Raw genomic sequence first — 23,465 nt, 5'->3', positions numbered from 1 at the left:
TTAATGAGTAATTGTTCCACATATCTCTCCATGTTCCTGACATTTGTGGTCTCTACTAGACCCACTATTCGGAGGTTCTTCTATGAGAGTGGGCCTCCACATCTTTAGTCTTAGCCTGCAAGGAAGAGAGCGCCTTCTCAAGTTGCTTCTGCTGGGCAGAGGTAGTGACATCTTCATCCTCTGCCTCCAGCATGCATCGTTCTACCATGTTTAGGTGCTCTGCAAGTTTGTCCATGCATTCTGAATTGTGGTCCATTCAAAAAGTCATGGCATCTTTCTTACCATCAGTCTTGGTGAGGCTAAGTTGCATGGCGGACAGGATCTGATGCAACTTGCAGTCCACCTCTGACCCTATAACATCAGGACCAGCCTCAGACGCCACCGTGCACTCCTCATGAGGCCTAAGGGCCTTAGCAGGTCAAATTGAAGCTTGGGCTGAGTCTTATCCATTTTGCCCATGGTGGCTAATTGCGCAAGTGCTGCAGGGAAGTGCAATGATTACAGGATAGCCACTACGCAGGGCAAACAATAGCAGCCAAGGCTGGAGCACATCCCACGCTGACATCCGGAACCCAAAGGGGACACAGAGCATAGGCCGAGGGGAAGGGAACCAGCAATTCGGTAATGAGCCCCAGCAGAGTGCACTAAGTGCTAGGAATAGCACAGCGAGTACAGACAAAGTCCTCACCTGTCCGAACAAGGTCCAAGGCCCCACACCACTACACAGGCCAATGTGAACCACCCATCAGGGTCCAACTCCCGCAGGCAGTCCTGCAGTTACACAGTGCAGGGAGCGTCTCAGATGGTTACTCTACAGTCCACGCCGCTCACCTCTGAGTTAGGACATTTCTCCCCGCAGGGGCCTGGCAGCTCCCAGCAACCCCTCCGCTTGATCGCAACTCCCACACACACCTTCAGTGGACCCCATGCTGACTGGCATGCCCACAGCAAGGCCACAGGACCCCGAGAGTAATATGGTGCACGCCTGCCCTCTGGCGTGTTATGTTGGAAAACTCTAAAGCCTAAGCCGATGCTCCAGTCTGAAGGGCGATCACCAGTGCCTTGTCGCAATGCCGGTACTCCACTATTCTGCCACCATCGAGGGGCCCAGACAAGGCTCTGATCTGACACCACAGGCCCCTTCGTCTATTCAGTCAAAAGCACATACAGTGCACGAGGGCAGAGACAGGGTAGCAAAGCCCCCTCAAAGAGCACAGAATCTTTCGGGAGGTGCAGGTGTGGCTCCGCCAGGCTCACAGTTGCTGCAAAAGGCCCTGCAAGCTTGCTCCCAATGCCGACCTCTTGGCGAGCTGCAAAAGGCAGCCGCAGGTCCTCATACATCATTTCATGGCAGAATTTTGGCAGCAGCAGTTGTACATCCGGCAGCCCTGTGCAGATGGATGTCTGTGGCGGCGTGAGGAGGTCTTGTGGCATAGGATGTTGCAAGGATTTTGAGAGTGGCCAAAAAAGCTCACCTAAGTGGTAGCCATCTTCATACCAAGCAAGCTCTACCACCCATGTCCTACATTGAGTTTGACGTGGTCAGATCCACTGCTTTATCGCAAGGAGCATGTGTTGCAGCACAGTGCAATCTAGTTTTTATAGACTGTTGCATGGACTCTGCGCGGAAAGCGTCTGCTTTATGGTTACCTTTTCAAGATACGCCAATATTTCTTCAGATTTGGGGTTCCTGTCCTGGATCTGTGTGCATCAAGGCACAAAGCCCAGCTTCCCAGGTTTTGCTCCTGGGATGCTCAGCAAGAGGCATGGGGAGTGGATGCATTGACAATTCCTTGGATGTCCTTCTTTCCCAATATATTCCTTCCAATATCTCAGACTCCCAAACTGTTTCCCTAGTTACTGGGGGAATGTAGGTAGATGATTGTAGTAGTTCCTTTTGGCTGAGAAGGGTGTAGTTTCCCCTTCTGAAGCCTCTGGCAGTTCACTGCCCTTTGTTCCTGCCACTCTATCCCTCACTTCCATGAGTATCCTATTCTCTTTCTACCCAGAGTCTTTATTTGTCAGTGTGGATATTTAGAGGTGGGGATTAGAGAGAAAAGGCCTGGCCAGGCATCTAGCTGTCTCAGTTCAGCAGTCCCAAAAGCCTTCTACCTTACTTTATCTTCTATTGTCACCTTTGAAATGAAGTTTAAATATTGTTCTCCAATTTCTTTGAGAAGGGTTTCAGAAGCATCTCTCTGCATCTACTTTGCAAGCCCAATGAGTGACAATTGGAGCTTTTCTGGATCCTTGGGGGAATCATTCAGACTCAGAAGAACTAAACGCTTGAGTGTGGAAGAGTTGTTTCCATTTCCAGGTCTATTGTGCAACCTCTCTATCCTTTGTTGGACCTTCCTTTGGTTCTGAAAACTTTGATTACTCACTCTTTTAAGTTCTTGGAGTCAGTGGATTTTAAACTTCTGACTCTCAAAGTAGTCTTTCTTGTTGCTATCACTTCAGCAAGGAGAACTGGAGAGCTTGGTGCTTTGTTGGTTCAAGAGCCCCTTCCTTTCCTTTCCTTTTTTGAGGATGGGGTTGTGCTCAATGATATCCTTCTTTTATGCCAAAGGTAGCCTCTCAATTTCACAAAGACCAATACATTATTATCCCTGCTTTGTCGGAAGGAGTAGAATCATCTTAAAGTTTTCAGTTGCATCTGCTGTTAGTTATAACGAGAGCTCTGTTGGTTTATATGGAACTATCTAAATCCTTTATGAATTTTGATTCTTTTTTTGTGTCCTTTCCAGATTCTAACAAATGGGAAAAAGCTTCTTTGTTGACCATTAGTCAATGGCTTAAACAAGCTGTTTCATTTGGGTACTCTTTAACAGGCTTGCCTCCTCTGGCAGAAATTCAGGGTTGTTCAACCAGGGGAGAGTCAACTACTTGGGTGGAGCTGAATGATGTGTCTATTGATTAAATTTGTCGAGCAGCCACTTGGATGACACTAAATACTTTTGTAAAACAAGTTGCAGAATGTGTTGCATGACAGTACTAACTTTGGAGTGGGGATACTGAGTTCAGTTGTCTCATAAACCTGTTGTGTTGTTCTTTAATAAATCACTATTGGATGTTGCAGTTGACGTTGGTTTCATGTAATTATTTTTCTGGGCCTGTTTTTCTATGAAGGCCAGCCAGGGTTGTTCTGGTATTCCTTATTAGTGATGAAGGGGTGTGAGGACAAGTGGGGAGTGGGTGTACTGTCTCATTTCTTACTGGTAATCTTCATCACTCCTAGTCCTGTTGTCCTCGTCCCATTCATCATGCCCTTCCCTCCTGCCCTGCTGGCCTTCATGGTGGCTTGGTAGTGCAGAAGGAATGCTGGGTGAGTATAGACTTTATTGGCTCCCTCCTGGAGGGGAGGGGCGGGGCATACTTAATGAATCATTATTGTTCATTTGTTTATGTCTGGCGAGGTGAATACACCTCATTAGTGATGAATGGGACGAGAACAAGAGGATCAGGAGTAATGAAGATTACTGCTAAGTTATGAGACTTTGTCTGGCAACAGCTGTGCTGTTGAGTCAGACCATAAAAACGAAGTTTCCAATTCCTCCCTGATGGTTTCCTTCCTTTTCTCACTTCCTGCTATAAAGGGGAAACCACACCCCCTTACCTCCTGTAACTCCTTAGCTACTGAAGCCGAGAATCAGTGGGAGGGAAGGATGTGAAACTGAATGTGATGGGGAAGAGAAGGTTTTGGAGTAAGGAAGTTTATCTGTAAGTAACCACCCATTGCCTCCTTGCCTCTCTACCTCGTCAAAGTCCTTACACAGATGAGCTGATACCAAAGCATGACATCGACTTCAATCAGACCTAATTTGAAATGCAGAAAAAACACAAAGTTTATTATACCAAATAAAGTACACAATATGATTATTTCATCAGTGTTTTGTCTACTGCACTCTTCACTGCCAAACCAAATTTAGCTGAAGTATTTCCAACCAATAGTCTGTAATGATGCAAAAAGGTGTTCGAAGAAGCCCAAATGGCAGCATTACAAACGTCCTGCATTGAGGCTCCCTTAAATGCAGTCCAGGTTGCTGCCATACACCTGGTTGCGTGTCCCTGATTTGAATTTGGAATATTCTCCACCTGGAACTGATATGCTGAAATTATAGCTGATTTAAGCCATGTACTTAAAGTGGAAGCAGAGGGATTAAGCCCCTGTCCGTCCATTCCAAATGTTACAAACAAGGCATTTGTCTCTCTGAAAGACACCGTCTTTGCCAAATAAATTGTTAAAGCTCTCTTCACATTCAATGTATGCATCTTATGCTCCTCCTTCGACCTGTGAGAAGGACAGAAGACTGGTATGGCAGATCCAGAGGACACAACTTTTGAAACTAAATGAGGACTCAGATGGAGAGTTACCTTGACCGGGAAGAATCCTAAAAAAAGGATCTGACACTAATAAAGCCCCAAATTATGTCATCCTTTTGGCTGAAGAAATGGCTATCCAAAAACTACAATATTTGTGAAAAATTGTAGATCCACCTGATCCAGTGGCTCAAAAGAAGACTCTTGCAAGGCTTTCAAAACTAATGGCAAATCCCATAATGGCACAAGATCATGACAACAGCCTATATAAAAAGGAGCGACACCCTCAAAATCTGGGTCTCTGACCGCTCCCGCTGCTCCCCATTGAGCTTTCAAAGTTGAAATGGCCAAAGTAACTCAAACCCTTTCTTAAAAAAAACTCGGGATAGAGATTAGTTGAACTAATTGTCCTGAGAACTGTTTCTTTGAACACAACTTGTTGAACATTTACCAATGACTAGTGTATGGTTTTAAAGCAGAGGCGCAAGCTCCTGTAACACTGGAAGGGGAAACCCCAGAGGTTTAAATCTACAGAAAATCAATGGTATCCACCAACATGAGGCGACTGCAAACTGGAATAGTTGAGGGAACCATGGGCCTCCATTCCAACATGGGACTACTAGAAGAGGCTCTGCCTTGTCCTTCCTTACTTTCTGCAATACTCTTGGTATGAGGGGAAGCAGAGAAAATACATATAGTAGACCCTCTGCCCAAATGAAGGACATTGAATCGCTTTGACAAGCCTTCTGACAGGGCATAATTGTGTAAAAGATGGAAGGAACCTTGTTCTTCTTCGAAGCAAAGAGGCCCACTCGAGGGAGGTCAGATGTCTTCACCAGCTGCTAGTATATCTGTTTCCTCAAAGACAGGGTTGACACTGACATGCAACTTGCTGAGATAATCTGCTGCCATACTTTCCCTCCTAGGAAGATAAACTGCCACCAAAGAGAGCAGGTTTTGTTCTGCCAACAAAAAAAACTTGTTGAGCTAACAGGTGTAAGGCTTTCACTGTGCAACTCCACTGATGATTGATTTGGGCTATATTATTCATGTTGTCTTTTCTCATCCGAACAGACCTACAATCCTCTGAGCAAAACTGAGAAGGGCTAACTGAAAATCTTTTAGTCCAATCCCATTGGATGAGGCCTTTGATTCTAGAGTTGACCATTGACCTTGAACCAGGGATTGATCTAACAGTGCACACCATCTCACTAGCCTGGCATCCGCATCACTATTTGTTAATCAGAATCCTGAAAGGGAACCCCAGTAAAAGATTTCCCTTCTTCAACCACCAGTGTAACTCCTGAGACACCATGGGAGTCACTGGAACCTTCTGCTCGTAATTCGCTGGTACTTGCCTCCAGTGAGCATGGATATGATTTTCTAAGGAGAAACAAATGCAATCTGGATCACGAACAATCATCACAGTAGACCTCATTAATCTCTAAATTCTTAATTAGACTGTGGCTGCCCTACCTGAGATGTTACAAGTCTCACCATGGCATCATCAAAGTTCTTGGGAAAGGAAAAATGTGCCCAGTTCTCTTTTAAAATCAGCTGTAGTGAACTGAAGTTCCTGTGTCGGATTCTAATTACATTTTCCTTGGTTGATAAGAAATCCATGGTGTTGGACCAATTTGTACACTTGTACACATGTGTTTTGGAGAATGAAGAAGAAGAAAGCCAGTCATCAAGTTATGGAAAAACTGGATACCTATAGAATGAATAAACCCCCACCAACAGTGCTAGAATCTTTGTAAACACCCATGGCAAGGATGAAAAATCAAAAGTCAGTACCTGAAACGGATAGTGCTCATGACCGCACAAAACGATAGGAATTTCTGGAATGCTACGTACACTAGAACGTGGATACCAAAAGGTTCCCCTTGTCTATGAGTGACAGAATCAGCTGGTGATTGTTTATTTTGAATTTTATGTGAGGCAAAAAATAAGTTTACACACCTCAGATCCAGAATTGGCCTGAAATCTCCTGTTGGCATCTTTACTGATACAGAATTGAATATCCTTTGTCTCTTTGGCTGACTGGCACTGGAACCGTTGCTTTCTTGTCCAACAGCTTTTGAACAACATTTAATAAAGCCTTTTTTTTCGCTGGAAGTGGGGTAACGCAGAAGAATTCCGGAGGCACTGAAAGGAATTCCATCCCATATCCTTCTTGGATAACTTGAAGAACTCATCAGTTATGAGCCGTGTCTTCCCATATCTGCAGACAATATTTCAGCCTTGATCCAAGCGGTAACACCATGTGTGTCTTGACACAGTCGGGAAATAAATGGTGGTTGACTCTGGCTTGAAAGTTGTTTCACCCAGGACGTGTCATATGTAGGGAGCCCTGGCTGCGTCCCCTACCCTGAAAGGGCTGACTATTATCCAATTCCCATGACTCATACACAACTGGTAATGTGCCACTATCGAAGAACCTGTGGCTGACTCAGCTGTGGAAAGAGAATCATGAGACACAACAGAGAGGAATCTGATGTGCTGTTCCATTGTTGCCAAAATCACAGCCATATCACCTCCTTTTTCCAATATCTCTAACAAACCCTGAAAATCCCTAATTAGAGACTGCACTCTTAGCTGGTATTAACTGCTGCTCGAATGGCAAAATTAGAGGCCGCATAAGACCTTTTTGGTGCCAAGACTATCTGCCTGTTTGCAGGGTCTGATGATGAAACATCCTCCAAGATTACAGCTCTCTGAGAAGAGAGCCCTACCATTAAGGGAATCCCTGCAAACTACAGAAGGACATCTCTCTGCAAATCCCTGTAAGGGATATGTCTTGGAGAGAAAGTGAGAAAAATGATGCCTACCCACCTATTTCTATTTAGTCATTATCACCTTTTTCACTGAATTTCAGAGATCCTTTTTATGATAACGTTGTGAGAAACTGGGTTGTTGTTTGGGGGTGTGAACCATTATCAAGCAACAGGCACAATGCTTGTGAGGGTGAACCACAACAGCCACTTAACTCTTGGATAGCTTGGCACAAAAGCAGTCAGGCTTAACTAAAGGCAATGTATAAAGTTGTTATGCTGCATACAAACAGTAATATAGTACAAACTCAGCACAAGAAAAATCCCACACCAATTTAGAAAAATGGAGTAAAAATATTTGATACCAAAACAACAAAAAACAATTTAAAAAAACAGAATTATGATTTTTTAAAGTTTTAAATGAAAAATAGTGCCTAAAAGATCAAAGCGCCAACCACAGACATATAGTCACACAAGAATGTGGCCAAATCAAAAGGAATAGCTGAAGGTGATCGAGTGCGATCCAGATACACAAAGTGGATTGGGCCTGGTCTCCGCTTAGTAACAGACTTAGAAGTAAAGTTGAGGAAAAATGTCTGGGAAGGTAAAGTGCAGTGGGGAAAAGCAGCCGGCAGTGTCTGAGGAGGAGGCAGCGTCGTCAGGGAGTCTTTGTACAAGGTTGCATGAAAATGTCTTTGTTCGGACTTAGTCTGTTTTTGGAAGTCGAAGATCACTAGGGGGACGAAGCTGCAGGCTATAGCATCACTTCCTTAGTCCAGGACTTTAGGGGTACCATTTGGAGCATCAGGGCTCACTGAGGCATGTTCCAAGTGTGTGTTCAATATGATTGGAGCCTTTTCTGTCCCTGAGGCTGTGATCAGGAAGCCAACCATCTAGCTTTTGGAGTCAGGCTGAAAGTCTTGGGTTGAAGCAGGAAAATAGGTCTCTAGCAGGTCTCCAGAGGACACAGGGCAGGCTTCAGGAAGGAGGGCGCGCTTCTGAAGTACACAGCAGGCCACGGGCAGCAGGTTAGTCCTCTGGGAGCCCTTGTACAGAGCTAAAAGTGAACTGAAGAGTGGGTTTGACAGCTCCATTTTTATACTCGGTTTACACACTGATTGGGAGAAAATTCTGGAGTTTTTCCACTACAGAGGTGAACTGGGTTAGTGTCTTTGAAGTTCAAGCAGGGCTGTGCACAGCTCAGCCCCCTCCATCCTGCCTTGGATGGCCCATCCTGCCCATCCTACCAACACCCAATCTCTCTATAGTGTGGTTGTCTGGGAGGAATAAACAAAGGCCAGCTGTCAGCTACACCTAGTCTTGCGACCCGGGTCAAAGGCTGCGAGCCCCAAATGGTTAGGACGAGAAAATGGAAACTTTCGAAAAGAGCCATTTTCAAAATTATGACTTAAAATCTGACTTTACCATTAATGAGAATTTTTAATTACAATTCCTATGACACCAAACAGGAAATATCTTTCTGCTCCCAATCAAAAGCTATCTTCTATTAAATGTAATAAGGTAACCCTATGTTATCCTATGAGAGATGTAGGCCTCAAAACATTGATAAACAAGTTTGTGAGTTTTTTACTACCAGGACATGTAAAACGTAAGAATACATGTCTAATTTTTTAAATACAATGCCTTCTTCCCTATGGGCTTTTTAGATCCTACCCTAGGAGTGACTTATGTGTACTAGAAAGGTTTTAGGCTTGGCAAAGGGTTTATTTTGGCAAGTGAAAATGGCAGTTTAAAACTGCATACAGGCTGAAATGGAAGCCCAAGACATTTTTTAAGTGGATGGCACAATAGGACCTGCAGGCCCACTAGTAGTATTTAATCTACCAACCCTGGGTATACGTGTCACTTTACTAGGGACGTATGAGTGAAATAAATATACCAATCAGGTTTAAGCCATTTTACCAAGTTTTAGGGACACTTTAGCCCGGGTTAGATGTGTGTAAAGTGCACAGAGTCCTAAGATCAACAAAAACTTAGCAGAACAGGAGCAGAGTGGGCAAAAAGTTTGACGGAGGACTACCCGAAGTCTGACAGGGCTAACACTGGGGAAATAAGTCCTCAGATTCATGTGCTACAGGGTGATCTGGAAATGCTGTATTAGGTCTTATGTAATTTAGGACTTCCTTCAGTCAGCCCCTTGAAAAACCTTCAGGTGATCTTGCTACCCTCATGATCATCAGGAGAATCTAAAGCTTTTTAGGGGAAGGAGGAGAGTTTCTGTCAGTGCCGTGTCATTTCCCGCAGCTATGCGGCTGAAAAGTAACAACGGAGTCTGACCACTCAGGGTCCTATAGCACGCAGCCGTGCCTCTCCCTCCCGCCCATTCACATTCCTGAGCGTCATTCAAATGGCATCCTACTCATAAAAAATATGCGAAGGATAATATTTGTGTTTATAGTGTGGTATTGGAGGAGCATGGTCCTAGAGATTATATTGGAGTGTGTTGTTGGAACAGGGAGGCACTAACGGTCTGGTTAATGAGTGACTTTTACTCCGAACAAAAACACAAGGGTAAAATACATTGTCATTTACAGCGCCAATAGCTCTAGCTCTCACAAATGCAAGACCTATTGCATTGCAAATGCTTGTTTAGCCTTGGGGACTGTCCTGTGGGAGGAGCTACTGCTCATCTACTTAAGGACTGTGACGGAAAAGAGTGGCAAGGAGGTAATGTGTATGGGTCAGTGTGTAAATGAATCAGTGGCTTTGGTGCATGAGTGAGCGCATCAATGAATGAATGAAAACGTGAATGCATAATTAATGAATGAGTACTGCATTACTCCACAACACCGAATGAGAATAAATAACTAAAATACTAAACATTGACTATGAGCAAATTCAGAGTAAGCTACTGAATAAGCAGCAATTGGCTGTAGATATAGTCGGTACTGGAAACAGTAAGGTATATCTGAAAATAATGCAATATTGTTCTAATGGAAAATGAGACTCACTTTCGTATTGATTGCACCGAAATAAAGCATCAACCAAACACTAGATCAGAGAAAGACTTTTAAAATTGTAAGTGATGATTCAAACTACAAATCCCTCTAGCTGAAAACTGGGGACAGAAAAGGCGACTTAAGACCCAGTAGTGTGTCACGTTGCCGTCTTGAATTTTTTAACAGCCTGGCCTGTATTTTTTAGCCCATGTAGTTAAAAATATGGTGAAAAGCAATGAACTCCTGTTTTTTTTCTGTGAACACATAAAGAAAATAGTTAAAAAGGACTTCAGAGGTGTCTAAATAATTTCAGAATTATTATTCGAGCGAACAGAGTGATAATTAACATGTTACAAAATAATCCTAACCGTTCTACACACTTTTTCCATCCAACAGTTCTTGAATGTACCGGAACAGCACAGCAAATGTCTAGTATTTTTTCCTAAAAAATGTGTCAACCCTAGTAGTGTGTGTTTTTTTTAAGGCGCTCAGAAAAGAAAAAGGGTTGTATATCTCTACCAAAAATAGTATTACGTAATATCACAACTTTGTAACAATGAACCAGTTCCATTTCTTCCTTAATGTGTAAGCTGCAAATTATTTCTTGAAAATATAAAAAGGACATTCATATAAGGACCCTTCCCTGCAGCACTTCTTACCATCTCAGGTAGTTTGCTCCTCCTTCAAACTGCAACCTTGAACACTTCCTTAGCTCTAAAAGAGAAACTCCGTGGAGCTGCTCTAAGCCTTTGCAACATCTTTCCTCTTTCCCTGAGAAGCCAACGGGATTTGGACACATTGCAGTAGCCAATAAAAACACATTTGTTCTGCGTATGTATCAACTAGTCTGCTTATAAACGTTCTTTGCTCTCCTTCCCTACGCTGTACAACTATAACATAGTTATGCTTTCAAATGGCTTCTCTTGCGTTGCATGAATTAGATTGTTTTGTAAAGCACACTTCACACCTTCATGTATAACTGTACTGTAGGAAAGGGTAAACAGTTAAAAAGTAATAAAATATAACGGAAATACTCTAAGCAATAGAGCTTTGGCTTAACGTGTGTTCAGCAATGCAATTACCTCCTCCTCCCTCTCACTTGGCTTGCTCACTGTGTGAGGATTCCATACCCTCACTCACCGCCACCAGTTCCTTAATCTAATAAAAGCCCCTCCCTTCCTCCTTACCTCCTGTTTTTCTTTGTTATCTCCTGAAGGGCAGATGTGGTGCGCCCGCCCCAGAATCCACAAAGCGAGTTTACCCTGTCTGTGGAGACCCCATGCAGGTGGGGCCCGGGAGCTGATGAGCTTTGTGGCAGGCGCCGCAACAGGAAGAGAGGTTTCCTGAGTGTTGCACTGCAGGCCTGTGCTTTGGAGGCCCTGCCAGGGTCAGTGGTCCTGTCCCAGTGCATCATCGGATTGCTGTGAGGTTTCCTGTTTTGAAGGGAGCAATTCCTCTCTAGAGCAAGGATTATGCAGTAAGGCTGTGAGAAGAGTTAGGGGCCATCCTTTTGCACATTTAGGACAATTCATTTGATTTAGACCATTTCTCAATGGACTTGTGTTTGTACTTCTTTGAAGCTCTCTCAAGGCTATTTTCCACAGTGCAGTACATATGATCTTGCTCCGGATAATAACATATAACGAGCTCAAAAAAACAATAAACAATAAGAGCAATTAAAGATTGCGAGAGGAAACATACGAGTAAGCTAATGGTTTGCAAAAGTGCATGACGAAATGTACACAGAATAAAATTATAATATAACTAACAACAATAGCAGAAACATTATTTATTAAAAAGAAACTATGTGTTTGCAGTCCACCACCTAAATGAAGACCCTTCTCTTAAGCGATCTTAATTACAGAATTATGATTTATGCAGTTAAATCAAACCAACTATTATGTTCGTCTGGCTAAGTCTCTAAACTTTGTTTTTCAAATGTCATTTCCAACTACTGGGCTGATACAATCTGTGAACTATGTGTCATTGTTTGGACACAGGTATTAATAAACTTATGCTGACTCATAATGATACATTTATTTAATGCAGAATCCACGTGTAATTAAGTCTTGTATCTTGCAGCTGAAAGTTACTGCCGTGGATGAGCATCTTAAAGTTGTCTACACCGACAGTGTTCATTTTGACAAAGATCTTCCTGAGTTCAGGTGAGGCTTACACTGCGTCAATCAAAATATTAAACAAGCACTGGCAAAGCCTATAGGTCTTGCCTTGACAGTGCGACTGCAAAGCTGTTGTCTTTATTTATTTATTTGTGTATTCATTGAAAGTGTGATCTAACAAATTGTGTTTACCTATGTATTTATTAATGAGTTTGTTGAATATTATTCAACACGTTGCAATCACGTCTGGTGACTGTCTTACAGTGTGTCAGCAAAGCAATTTTAATAACACAAAGGGCATTACTTGGGACACACAGATCATATAAGTTGTATAATATATCTGCAATAATCATCTGAGGACGACAGAAAACCAATTTACTAGCCTCTGCCTTGAACCGGCCACCTGCTCACTTTGCTGGAGGCAAGAAGACATGGGGTACGTGTACACGGAGGGGAAGAATGGCTCCACGAATCGTCCATTCTGCTTTTCAGGGGCGTAACTTTAAGGGGAGTGGGTGTTTGGGGGAGTTAGAGCCTCCTAATAAGTGCATTTTTTGATGAATCGTTGATTACAGGTGGTTTCAGTCAGCTATTGTGAGGTGTTTGTTGGATTTCGCCTGGAATTTGTACATACACACAGACAAAAACACACATACACTCTCCTTCTCTGTTTTCAAAGTCGCCATAAATGTTGGTTATTTTAAAAAATATTGTGTTTTCTCTCACTCAGTCTTCTATCAATCCGCATTCCTCTGTTTCCACTGCCCTTAGGCCCCTCTTATGCACCCTGCTTGTCCTATAATGATACATTATATAGTGTGTGATTGTTGGGAAAATCGAAGCTCTCACCCCCCAGTCTTACTGACCAAGCTATGTCCCTGCTGCTTTCAACAATGTTAGGGTTGACTTCTGGGGTACATCTGACTTTCTTGATGTCTGTGCAGTACCTGTTGTCTTTGTGAGGCTAGCAGGCATTACTGCTAAGTGTACTATAGCTGTTTAGTCTTAAAGGGAAACTCGCACCACTTCTACTGTACAGTTTCTGTGTTTGAGGGAAAACTTGCCAAGTTGCTGGCCGTTCTGCACCAGTTATTTGTGTGCTACAGCAGTCCTGTGTCTCTCATGACCGCATGACTTTAATATCAATGTGGAAAGTGGAGGCACGTGCATGTTTATTTTGCCCTCTGAATTTAGCCATGAACAAACAACTCATAACTTCTGACACGCTCTGCTGGTCGTGTTCAAAGTTCACCATTAAACATTTACCAGGTTTTGAAGCATTAGGGGGCACCTCCACTTCCCCATTTTGCTCAAAGCAGGGGGGAGCATATAACAATGTGAAATCCACTGGTGTAGGGTAATGGGAAGGGGACTGGTACGGTGTCCTATTCATTGTATGGGGGAATATACTCCTTTCACCATCATACAAGGAGCAGATTCTAAACTGTGCAACATCCAGTTGAGATATGGAGGCGAGATTACAGCATTTTTGGGAAGGGCAGCGCTCGCACTGTGCAAGTGCTACAATGGGGTGAGTAGAGCTGGTACAGTGTTCTTTGGATCTGTAAGTGGAAGGTGGGATTTAGGCATATATTGATTACCATATTTGGAAAGGGGCTGCATCTCTAGCCCAGAGGGAGCATGGGTGCTGAGAGAAGAGTGTCAAAGGGTAAGCCATGTTTAAGGGGATGAGAAGAGAGATGTAGTGAAGGAGAGTTTCTGGATTGCCGTAGGCCAGAAGGGAATCTAAAAATGGGTGGGTTTTTTGAAGGTCTTTACAGGGGTTTTTCATGGGGTTTCTAAGCGAAGTTTCTGCAATAGTTTCTTAATTGCCGTGTGCTGGGAGGCTTTGGGGTATGTAAGTTATTAGGCCTGGCGTGCTGGGAATAACTGCAGGGTGGAGGGCGGGGTGAAATAGTACCATTGTGAAAGAGCAAACTTAATCCCTTTATACCAGGGGATTATGTCTTTTGTAATGTAAGCCTCGGAAATATACAACCTAATATCAAGACTGTTTATGATTAAGACTCCAGGGTTTCCATTTGTACTGATTTTTACAAATAAATACAGACAGAAAACAATATAGTTTTGTCTGCATTTATTTTTTTTAAGTGTTGTTCTGACCATCAGACTCATAATCAGGGACTTAGATTGTCCTGTTTGGGAGCCTTCAGAGGCATGTCTCGATTTTAAGTGTCGGGGACGGTGGCATTAAGGAAGGAGGCAGCTCTAATTTTTCATGTCTAAGGACACCGAGCGGAGAAGTGGGTTGTGGATTTCCACATCTATGAAAAGCTGTAAATAGAACCGCTTGGTAGCCATATACATGTGGATTCTTGGACCGACTCAAAACTGTGAAGAATAGAATCGCTGCGATCTGAATTCACTTCTGAAGCTTAGCTGCAGTAGTGAATTGATCTGTATGGAGTGTCCTTTCAGCAGAAGGTAAATATTATTACAGGAATAATCTCTGCCTTACCATCTCCGCACTGCTCCTTCTTGTTGTTTTACGCATGGGTGCCCCCCTTTGCCTATGCTAGTTGCTAACGGACCACTCCGCACACAGTCACGCTGGGGTGGAGGAGACTGAGTGGTGAGAGCTAAAGAGCATCCTTCTGTGTGCGGGCATCTCACAGTTCCTACACCTTGAGCTGAGCTGATAAAGTGTTGAAGTTAGGACCAGGCAGAAACCGGCTTCCATTTAAATAATACATAATATAATAACCACGCCCAACATAATTCCCATGCTGAACAGCATTGCTGGATTAAAATAAAATAAAAATGAAGTGTGGTGGCCATCACGTGTGCAGACCAATTAAAAGGCGCGCAGCCTCCCGAACTGGCCACCATAATTAAGGATGAAGTGTGGCGATCCACTCTTCTCATCACTCTCACATCCTGCAGGGACCTCTGTAACTGCTTGGCAATGTAGACATGGTTAATCAGATTCTTTGTTGAATGGTCTGTATACACTTATGTTGCCTTGTGTATTCTTTTGTGTGGGAATACTCAACTGCCCATCACCAGACTGTTCAGGGCACAGAGATCTGCAAGCCTTTCATCATTCTCGTTCATGTCGCCATGGCTATGGTTGCCCATGAGTTTTTCAGACACAGTGTTGTAGCTTTTAATCTTGGCATTGAAGTCGCTAGTCAGTATGATGATGTCTCCCTCAAGGCATTTCTCCAGCTGCTGCTGTAAAACTGTTCTTTTTCCACTTCTTTGCTGCTGTCGTTTACAGGTACATAGTACTGGATAACATTAATGTTAGTACTCTTTTTCTTCGTGCGCATGGTCGCTGTGATGATTTTGGGCCCATGGGCTTCCCATCCAGTCAGAGCTTTGTTGGCATTAGCATCAGTGCTACTCCATGAGTGGGTGGAGCTTTCTCTTTCTCGTGACCAGAATACCGAAGCATTTCTCCTGGAGCCAGTCTTTTGTGTTTCGGACTGTGTCCATCTGGTTTCACTGACCAAGCCGGGTAAGGTTGTATTTTTTCATCTCTGCTGTCACTTGGGTGTCTTGCCTGTCTTGTACATGGTCCTCACATTCCGTGTCCCGATGGTGATGATCTTGGTTGAAATCAGGTGGATCAGCTTTGTGGCTTCCATTGATCTCTGACTTTCATCACCAGGCATCATGGCTCTCCGTGAAGAAAATTCTTCTCTCTTTTAGTCTTTTGGTTAACATTTCTGTAGCAAGGACTTTTTACATGGTGGGGTAGCTAGCCCCATGCCCCAACCGTCCTCCTTTCACAGCTGGGCCTGGGACGGGCCATGGCGGAATTCATTACGAGTAGCCTCTTAATTCTGATGGTGACCTTCCCCATTGGAATTATGAGTTCTGTGGGAACACCACACCTCTCTTACCTTTACTGGAGAATTTAACTGCTAAAAGCAGTCAAATCTCTAGGTAAAAGTCATGGTCGAATTGAGGTATTACTGGGGGGACTCAGAGCCTGAATCTCCAATTCCCCCAAAGATTCCTTATATCCAAGAAGGACCTCCGTATCAGATGCATAACAATCCCCTTCCCTGGGGTAACCCTATTTACCAGGCATTACATAACAGGGCCTATGTAGTTTTTTTGTTTCTGGTGTCTGGTGAAGAGTAGTGTATGCAGTTATAGAATAGAAATTCATCTTACAGGATGTATGTCAAATCTTCAATCCATGGTATTTTGACTGACTATTACATTGACTTGGTCAATTTACTATTTTAACTCCACTCCTACCTACTGTGGACACAGAAACAATAATACAATGAACTACTGGGTTGAGGTAGTGATCATACTCAGTTAGTGCCCAATCAAGGTAGGTGTCAGGTCAAATTAACATACCTCAAATTAATGGAGTTGGAGTCATGCCATGCACCTTTTAACAATATGAGTTGCAGAACCTATTCCTCACTCCTTCTCTAAGCTCAGAAAGTGAAGATAATTAAAATTGAAGTCAAATGTGTCTTGGTATATACAGTACAATCTATACATGCCTCCTAAATATTACATTGGGCATCTATTCAATCAATCTCATGATGTGCCAGTCCTGAACCAGGCACATGATAGACCATTAAAGAGCTGTGTGTGGAGTAGAGCGTCAGTATGGGGAGCTTCCATAGAAATTGTGGCAGGGCTTGCTTTGCTTCTGATATTCCTATTAAATATCATGCTGTAAAGTAAAGGATGAGAAAGAAACGTTACCATTAGTGTGTTGAAAGGGCAAAACATGCAAGAATATAAGGCAGCTATGGAATATAAGCATTATGAAAGGTAGAGTTAGTATCTTTGATATATGTAACAAGAAGTATTATAGTTATGCTCATATCCTTTAGCCATTCCTGCAGTTGACAAAGCTCTTCCCCCTATACCACTACAGCCTCCAAAGCTGCTCCCACTCTTTATCTCACACCTCCTCCTGAAACCATTCCTTGCCTCTTACCCTGCCCCATTGCTCGACCAGGCCACTCCATGCCTCTAACTACCAACATTCACCTCCCATCTTCCTTGTGTAACAGGATCTACCTTTTCTCTACCTTAACCTCATTAGATGCACCTCTGCTTCATCATATCATAATCATCTAAGCCCTTCCAACCCTTCATTCTTATCTCCTATATGTACAACAGTGTTTTGCTTTATAGCTCATTGGAACTAAGTTACATACATACTTAGAATTAATAATATTTGAAGAAACTCCTCTTGTTTTTGTAAAAAAAATGTAGATATTGTTTCGTAAGTTTATCCAAAGTTGCCAGTTGTTTGCTAAACAATTTGTGCTTATTTAACTTCTTCACATAGCACTGGCCTGACCACCAATTACATCAATGATTCACCAAGAACAGTTAAATGAGCAATAAGAGAAATTAAAATGTGGCAGGGATAGAAATTTAAAAGGATGAGACTCACAGGTCTCTGCATTGAAAAGCTGCCATACTTTATCATAGGGAGATCTCCAACCTGGTAGCAGGGATCTCCGCATTGTAAAGTATAGAGAAAAGTAAAAGTTTTTTCAGCGTAGAAAACATTTATAAAAATAGTGTTATGTTAATTATTTTAAACATTTGTTTTAAATGTTAAACCAAGGAAAAAATGCTACAGCACTATTAACTACATTACAAATTTTTAATGAAATACATTTAGATTATATTCATTTATAATAAATTATGTTTTGCAAGGTTACATTAAAAAATAAATTACCACCTAAAGTAAAAAAAAAATGTTTTATGCATTAATAATTATTAAAAGTGATGCATGAAATTAATTTACATTATTTGACATATGTAAAACATGTGTTGTACATTAATTTTTGAATGCAAAAAGGTTATTCAAATATTTTATAATTAATTTAAAATGCCCATTCATTTTGTGGATTTTCTAATATTAAATTATATTTGTTTCAATTTTAAATATTTTAAATCATTTTTTAAAAATTAACAATAATTTCTAAAGGTTTTACACTTAAGTCCCTGTCTTCATTATTTTCTGTGGGAGGGTGTTGCACTACAATAGGCTGGCTGTCTGTGGTGCTAGACCTACTACTGTGATTTTTCTGTAGCAACTTATGCTTACAAAATAGGCTTCGGCCCTTTTTTAGGATGCAGAGACATGTAAATCTACATTTTTTAGTAACTTTGCACGTGCATTTTGTGAATAGTCAAAACTAATAAAATTACTCAAAACTGTAAAAAGAAATGTACACATGAAGCTCACTCACAAGTGTAATTTACCTTTGTAAACAACTCCATATGTTTTGTGACAAATATATGGATCTGGCAATGCTTAAAGAGGACGTTTGCGGGAAGTCATAGGAATCCTAATTTATAAATATTCCAGGGGTTGGTTGCATTCTTTGATTGCTTGCAGAGATTGAGGCCTGCTCGGAACAGCTGATCCACATTTCTCTATTGACAATGGATAAGTGTGGACAATATGACCAAAATAAAATAGCATGTTGCAAATAGGCATCATGGTGTGCCAGCAATAGTCGATGTGACCGCTGTCTCATTTCTCCAGTGCCAAAAGGTGCAACTTCACATAGTGAAAGGTGACAGCTCTCACTTTGTGAATAGTTTGCTTGTGACAGGGACAGTTGGTGAACTTTCAATGATATGCAACCAAAGGTACTTTGAGAAACCATTGCTACTGTACAAATAAGAGGGTCTGCTCATTTGCCTCCCCCTTTTCCTTGCAATATGCCATTTCCCCACAATGATATGTGGGTTAGAAGAGTTAAAGCATAACCTCTTTGCTTTCCTTTCTGTTTTCCGTTACATTTACGTTTTTCGATGTGAATCCCAATTAATCTCGCTTTCAATTCCAACCAAAAATATTTCCTTTTGCTTAAGAGTTAATAACGACTATGTTTAAATAACACTTCCTAGCAATCTGGTATCTGTGTTCCACCTCTAAAGGAATAACCAGCTTTACCAACACAATCACAGATTATGAGTCGTGCAGAGTGACAATAACATGTTTCTGCTTGCCAGAAAAGCCCTTCCTGTTACCTTTCCTACGTCCATGTCCTTTTCGCTCACCACCACCCCACTCACAGGTCTCTGCATTCTTTTTATTGCCCAGAAAATGTTTGCATTAAAACCTCATGGAACTGGAATTTCCATAAGGTTTTAAAATCGGAAAAATCATGCAGTAATTACCTATGGGCTTTTACTTGTAAGTTCATAGTAGTGGTGTGGATTTATCGCACTTTAACAGTAAATTCACTTGCAATTTTACCACTACCGCACTACCATATAAATTGTAATCAGGCCCATTAAGGATTAAAAAACTGTGCCTTTTACATATCTTTCACTCAACAAGCCACATGCTTCTTTCTAATGCACTGTTTATAATTTTAGAAACTAATGAGAAGACCTGTTCTCCTTCTAAAGATCTTTGTACTTGATTAGATTTTGTGATCTCTGCTGTACCACTCCTCATCCCTACAAATTTGTTAAAGTGGATTCTCCATTGGATGTTGAATTTGTTTACAGAGACCAAAAGTGTACAACCATTGAAGTGTACAGTATCAAAACTCACCATTAGTCAGTCCTATGATTAAACTCCTTAGTAGTGATTGATTTTGGATTATAATACCCCAAATAATTTATAATTAACCTTTTTAATAGTCCAATCTACCAGGTGTCAATCTTGATGATCATTAACTAATAAGGTGTCCTTTCCTCGCCTCAGCAATCAAATTTGTTTGCTTTTCCTTGTTACCCTTTCGATTTCTGTCTCTTTCTACTTTTTTTCTTCTGTAGGGGGGCACCGCCAGCCTCACGGTGGCAGTCAGAACCACTGCTGCTGGGGTGGTCTGACTGCCACATTAGCGCCTTAGCGGTCGGACCTCCAGAGTTCTGCCTTCTCCGCCAGGATCAGTGATCCCGACAGGTTGATGGAGAGTGCAGGTCGGACTCAGCCAGGCCGGAGCTGCATGCAGCACCACCCTGCTGTTTATGACCTGGTTCTCTGCCAGTCTTTTCATGGCGGTTTTACTGCTGTGAAAAGGCTGGCGGAGAACAGATGCAAGGGTCCCCCTGTCCAGCACCCTCACAATGTTCACTGTCTGCTGTGCAGACAGTAAATAATGTGAGGGTGCTGGCTCACCCTGCAGGTGACAGCATTGCTTCTGGCTCGATTACGAGCTGGAAACATTGCTGCCGCCACTTTCCCGCTACCAGTCAGCCTAGCGGGAAAGTCTTAATGGGTCTGGCAGAGAGGTAGCCAGTGTGGCGGCAACCCCCCCCCTTGGAAGTTCGGTGGATGGGTCTTCCCGTCTGCCGAACTCCTAAGGAGGCCCTAAATGTGAATTCCTGATGCAGACTTTAAATTGGGACCTCTAGTTTAGCCAACTGATATTAGTATTTGAGGACAACATTAATAATAAACTAAAGAGATACACTCATCCCCCTCTTGAAAGACTTCTAGTATTTTGCATGCATTTGAGAAAATTGAGATTGAATATTTTGTTCTATTTCCTAAATCTATAAAATGCCTCTGTGATTTAAGATATATAATAATGCCATGTAACATCTAATAAATTATTAGTATTAGTGCATGCACATATTCAGATTCACCCTTTCTCAATTTTTTAAATATTTAGTTATTGATTTTCTGCATGACTGCAACTAAAACAGGTAACTTGCAGCCAGAAAACACACTCTGCCGAATAGGTACGCATGAGGTCTCCATGGGGTGAATTGCACCATCCAGTGCCACCTCACACATTCCTCCATGATCTCTGCGCCCTAACTCTTTCAAAGAGAAGCATGCAGGTTCTAAGTAGTCTGCACCATCACCCTAGGCAGATTGACTTCAATCCAGGTGTCTACCTAGAGGGCAGATCCTGGCGCCCTGGTTCTTGGTTCTCTTGGCCATAGGTTCACCCGTATCCTGGGGATATCACTGCAAAGGTGGACCATATCTCGTTAGTCAGGGGTGTGGAATTTATTAAAATATCTACTTGTCCAGGGGATCTGTTGCTTCTCAAATCTACTTGTCCTTTAAAAAGATCTACTTGTCCCTCTGGTGCCATGTAGTGTGGCAACAAATTATGGCAGCAATCTCATTATGTAAGAGCTCTGATAATAGCCTCTCTGATTATGCCAGGGTTACTACCATAGTAGGGCTTGAATACTTGCAGTTTCAATCCCTACTGTAGCAATTTCCTTATTTTGCCACCTTTCTGCAGATTTGCATACTGGGGCTGGAGGAAGCAGTAAGCAATAGTTCCAGGGCTGGAATGCCTTTGAGTCTGCAAACCTACTAACCTGCATGTTTTAAAGATTTTCACCAGCTTCTTTCTAATATTTTCCCATAATAAGAAAGGTTGGAAATTTACTCCTGACAATGGCAGAATTAGAACTTCTTCCAGGGTTGGGAAGAAAGTGGCCTGAGGGAAAATGAACTTGCAAACGCTCAATAGATTTTCACACTAGCAAATCTACACATGCGTATTTACCCATGCTAAAATACAGTTCACACATATTTTTTTGGGGTACGATTTACTGGTATACTTCTCTTGAAAGCCACTAATTCAAAGACATATACCATGGGTGCACTTTTGTGACTTTCTTTATGAATTTGGGGCCACATGTAGGTAGGTTCAGATTGCGAGTCGCAAATCCGAAAGTAGGATGGTGTCCCTGACACCATCTGCGATTCGAAAGGGGGTCGCAAATGCCCACCTCATGAATAATCATGAGGTGGGTTGCAATTTGCAACACCCTTGCAAATGGCGGCCCTCACAGGGATGGTGGCCTGCTGGAGACAGCAGACCACCATGTCTGTGACTGATTTTCAATAAAGCAGTTTTTTTTTTTTTGTAATGCAGCCCGTTTTCCTTATAGGAAAACGAGATGCATTACAAAAACGAAAAATTAAATGTTTTCGGTTCATTTTTTCAGAGCAGGCAGTGGTCCACAGGACCACTGCCTGCTCTGAAAAAATGTTTACAGTGACATTCACAACAGGGAAGGGGTCCCATGGGGACCCCTTCCCTTTTGTGAATGGGTTAGCACCCATTTGAAATGGGTGCAAACTGCGATTGGTTTGCGCCTGCAGTCACCAAACAATCCTACATTGCACTGCGAGTCGCAATTAGGAAGGGAACACCCATTCCTAATTGCGAGTCGCAAACCTGTTATGCGATTCGGTAACCAGGTTACCGAATCGCAAAACTGGGTTTGTGCATCGCGATGTGCTTTTTGCACGTCGGAAACAGCGAAATTCGCTGTTTGCGACATGCAAAAAGCTACCTACATGTGGGTCTTGGTCCCTAATTAGGTCTGGTGTTAACAAAGACATTTTGTTTTTATTAAACTTCTATTTCTCTCTCTATCGGCTGGCTTTACTGTGAGTGATCGCATTCTGATCTTCCACAAGGAGCATATTGGCACACAAAGTAGTTTTGTTCAGTGTCAGGAACTACAGTGGCAATCAGTGACGTAATGAAACTGGAGGGTGCCCCTTTGCAAAGAACATGGAGGAGCCCCCTCTTCAGACTCACTCAGGGCAGGTGCTGAAGGGGTCCGCTGGAGGGCGGCTGCGGGGCCTTTGTTATGCCACTGGTGGCAACGTGTGTTTTTAGAGTTCAAAAACTTTTGGGGGGGTTTTGGCCAGTGTTTGTTACAATGTTGAGGGCCTGGTAGCTCCCACAACAATAAAGTGTCACAAAAGCCATGTCAAAACAAGACACGCATTGATGAAACTAAAAGACTTATAAAAATATGTCAGATCAGTTGACTTTTTTCAGTGTTTGTTTATTTTCATGCTTCCCATAATCGTGTTGAAAATGGTGACACTGATTTTCCATTAGAAGTATTTTTGGGAAATACTAGCATGCATCAACACATTTTACTAAATGACACTGCAACGAAATAGCACCTAAAATTTCATGGTAGCAAAACTTTTTCCCTACTTGCATTTTTTCTGAACATTTTATTTTAAAAGCAAAGACTCTTCTCTCTTGCTTACAAGCCTCTGCAAACATTTGCATCTAATCAGAGAGCATTGTGGGAGCATTATACTTAGCCTCTTAGCCTAAACTTTTCAAACGTGTGTACACATTTATTTTTTTTGTACTGGAACCAACGTCAGTAGTGAAGCGTGACCTTAAAACATTTATTTACAGCACTCACCCTAATAATGAAGGCTTTCAAATAATGAACCATAAATACAAGTTACAACAGCATTATCTTTTGGAAACACATTACCTCAACAGCAGAGAGTTCCACTCTGTGTAAACTGGCAGCCAAAGGGTTTGTGCTGCAGAGGGTTGGGCCTACTTGTGCATTTA

General features: G+C 42.3%; 1 protein-coding gene across 4 annotated transcripts in view; it reads left to right on the top strand.

Moving 5' to 3' along the window:
• XYLB (xylulokinase) overlaps positions 1-23,465 on the top strand; it is an 830,291-nt gene that overhangs the window by 30,038 nt on the left and 776,788 nt on the right. For all 4 annotated transcript variants that reach the window (XR_011199144.1, XM_069211091.1, XM_069211089.1 and 1 more), the window contains exon 2: positions 12,137-12,219. Coding sequence is in view for 3 of the 4 variants with exons in the window: in XM_069211091.1 (XP_069067192.1) it covers positions 12,137-12,219 (83 nt within the window). In the remaining variant the exon portion in view is untranslated. The remainder of the gene's footprint in view (positions 1-12,136; positions 12,220-23,465) is intronic.

This window comes from Pleurodeles waltl, chromosome 10 (genome assembly GCF_031143425.1).
Source record: "Pleurodeles waltl isolate 20211129_DDA chromosome 10, aPleWal1.hap1.20221129, whole genome shotgun sequence".
Taxonomy (NCBI): Eukaryota; Metazoa; Chordata; class Amphibia; order Caudata; family Salamandridae; genus Pleurodeles; species Pleurodeles waltl.
The sequence above is the reverse complement of the archived record's forward strand: the minus strand, read 5'-3'. Positions and strand labels throughout refer to the sequence as shown.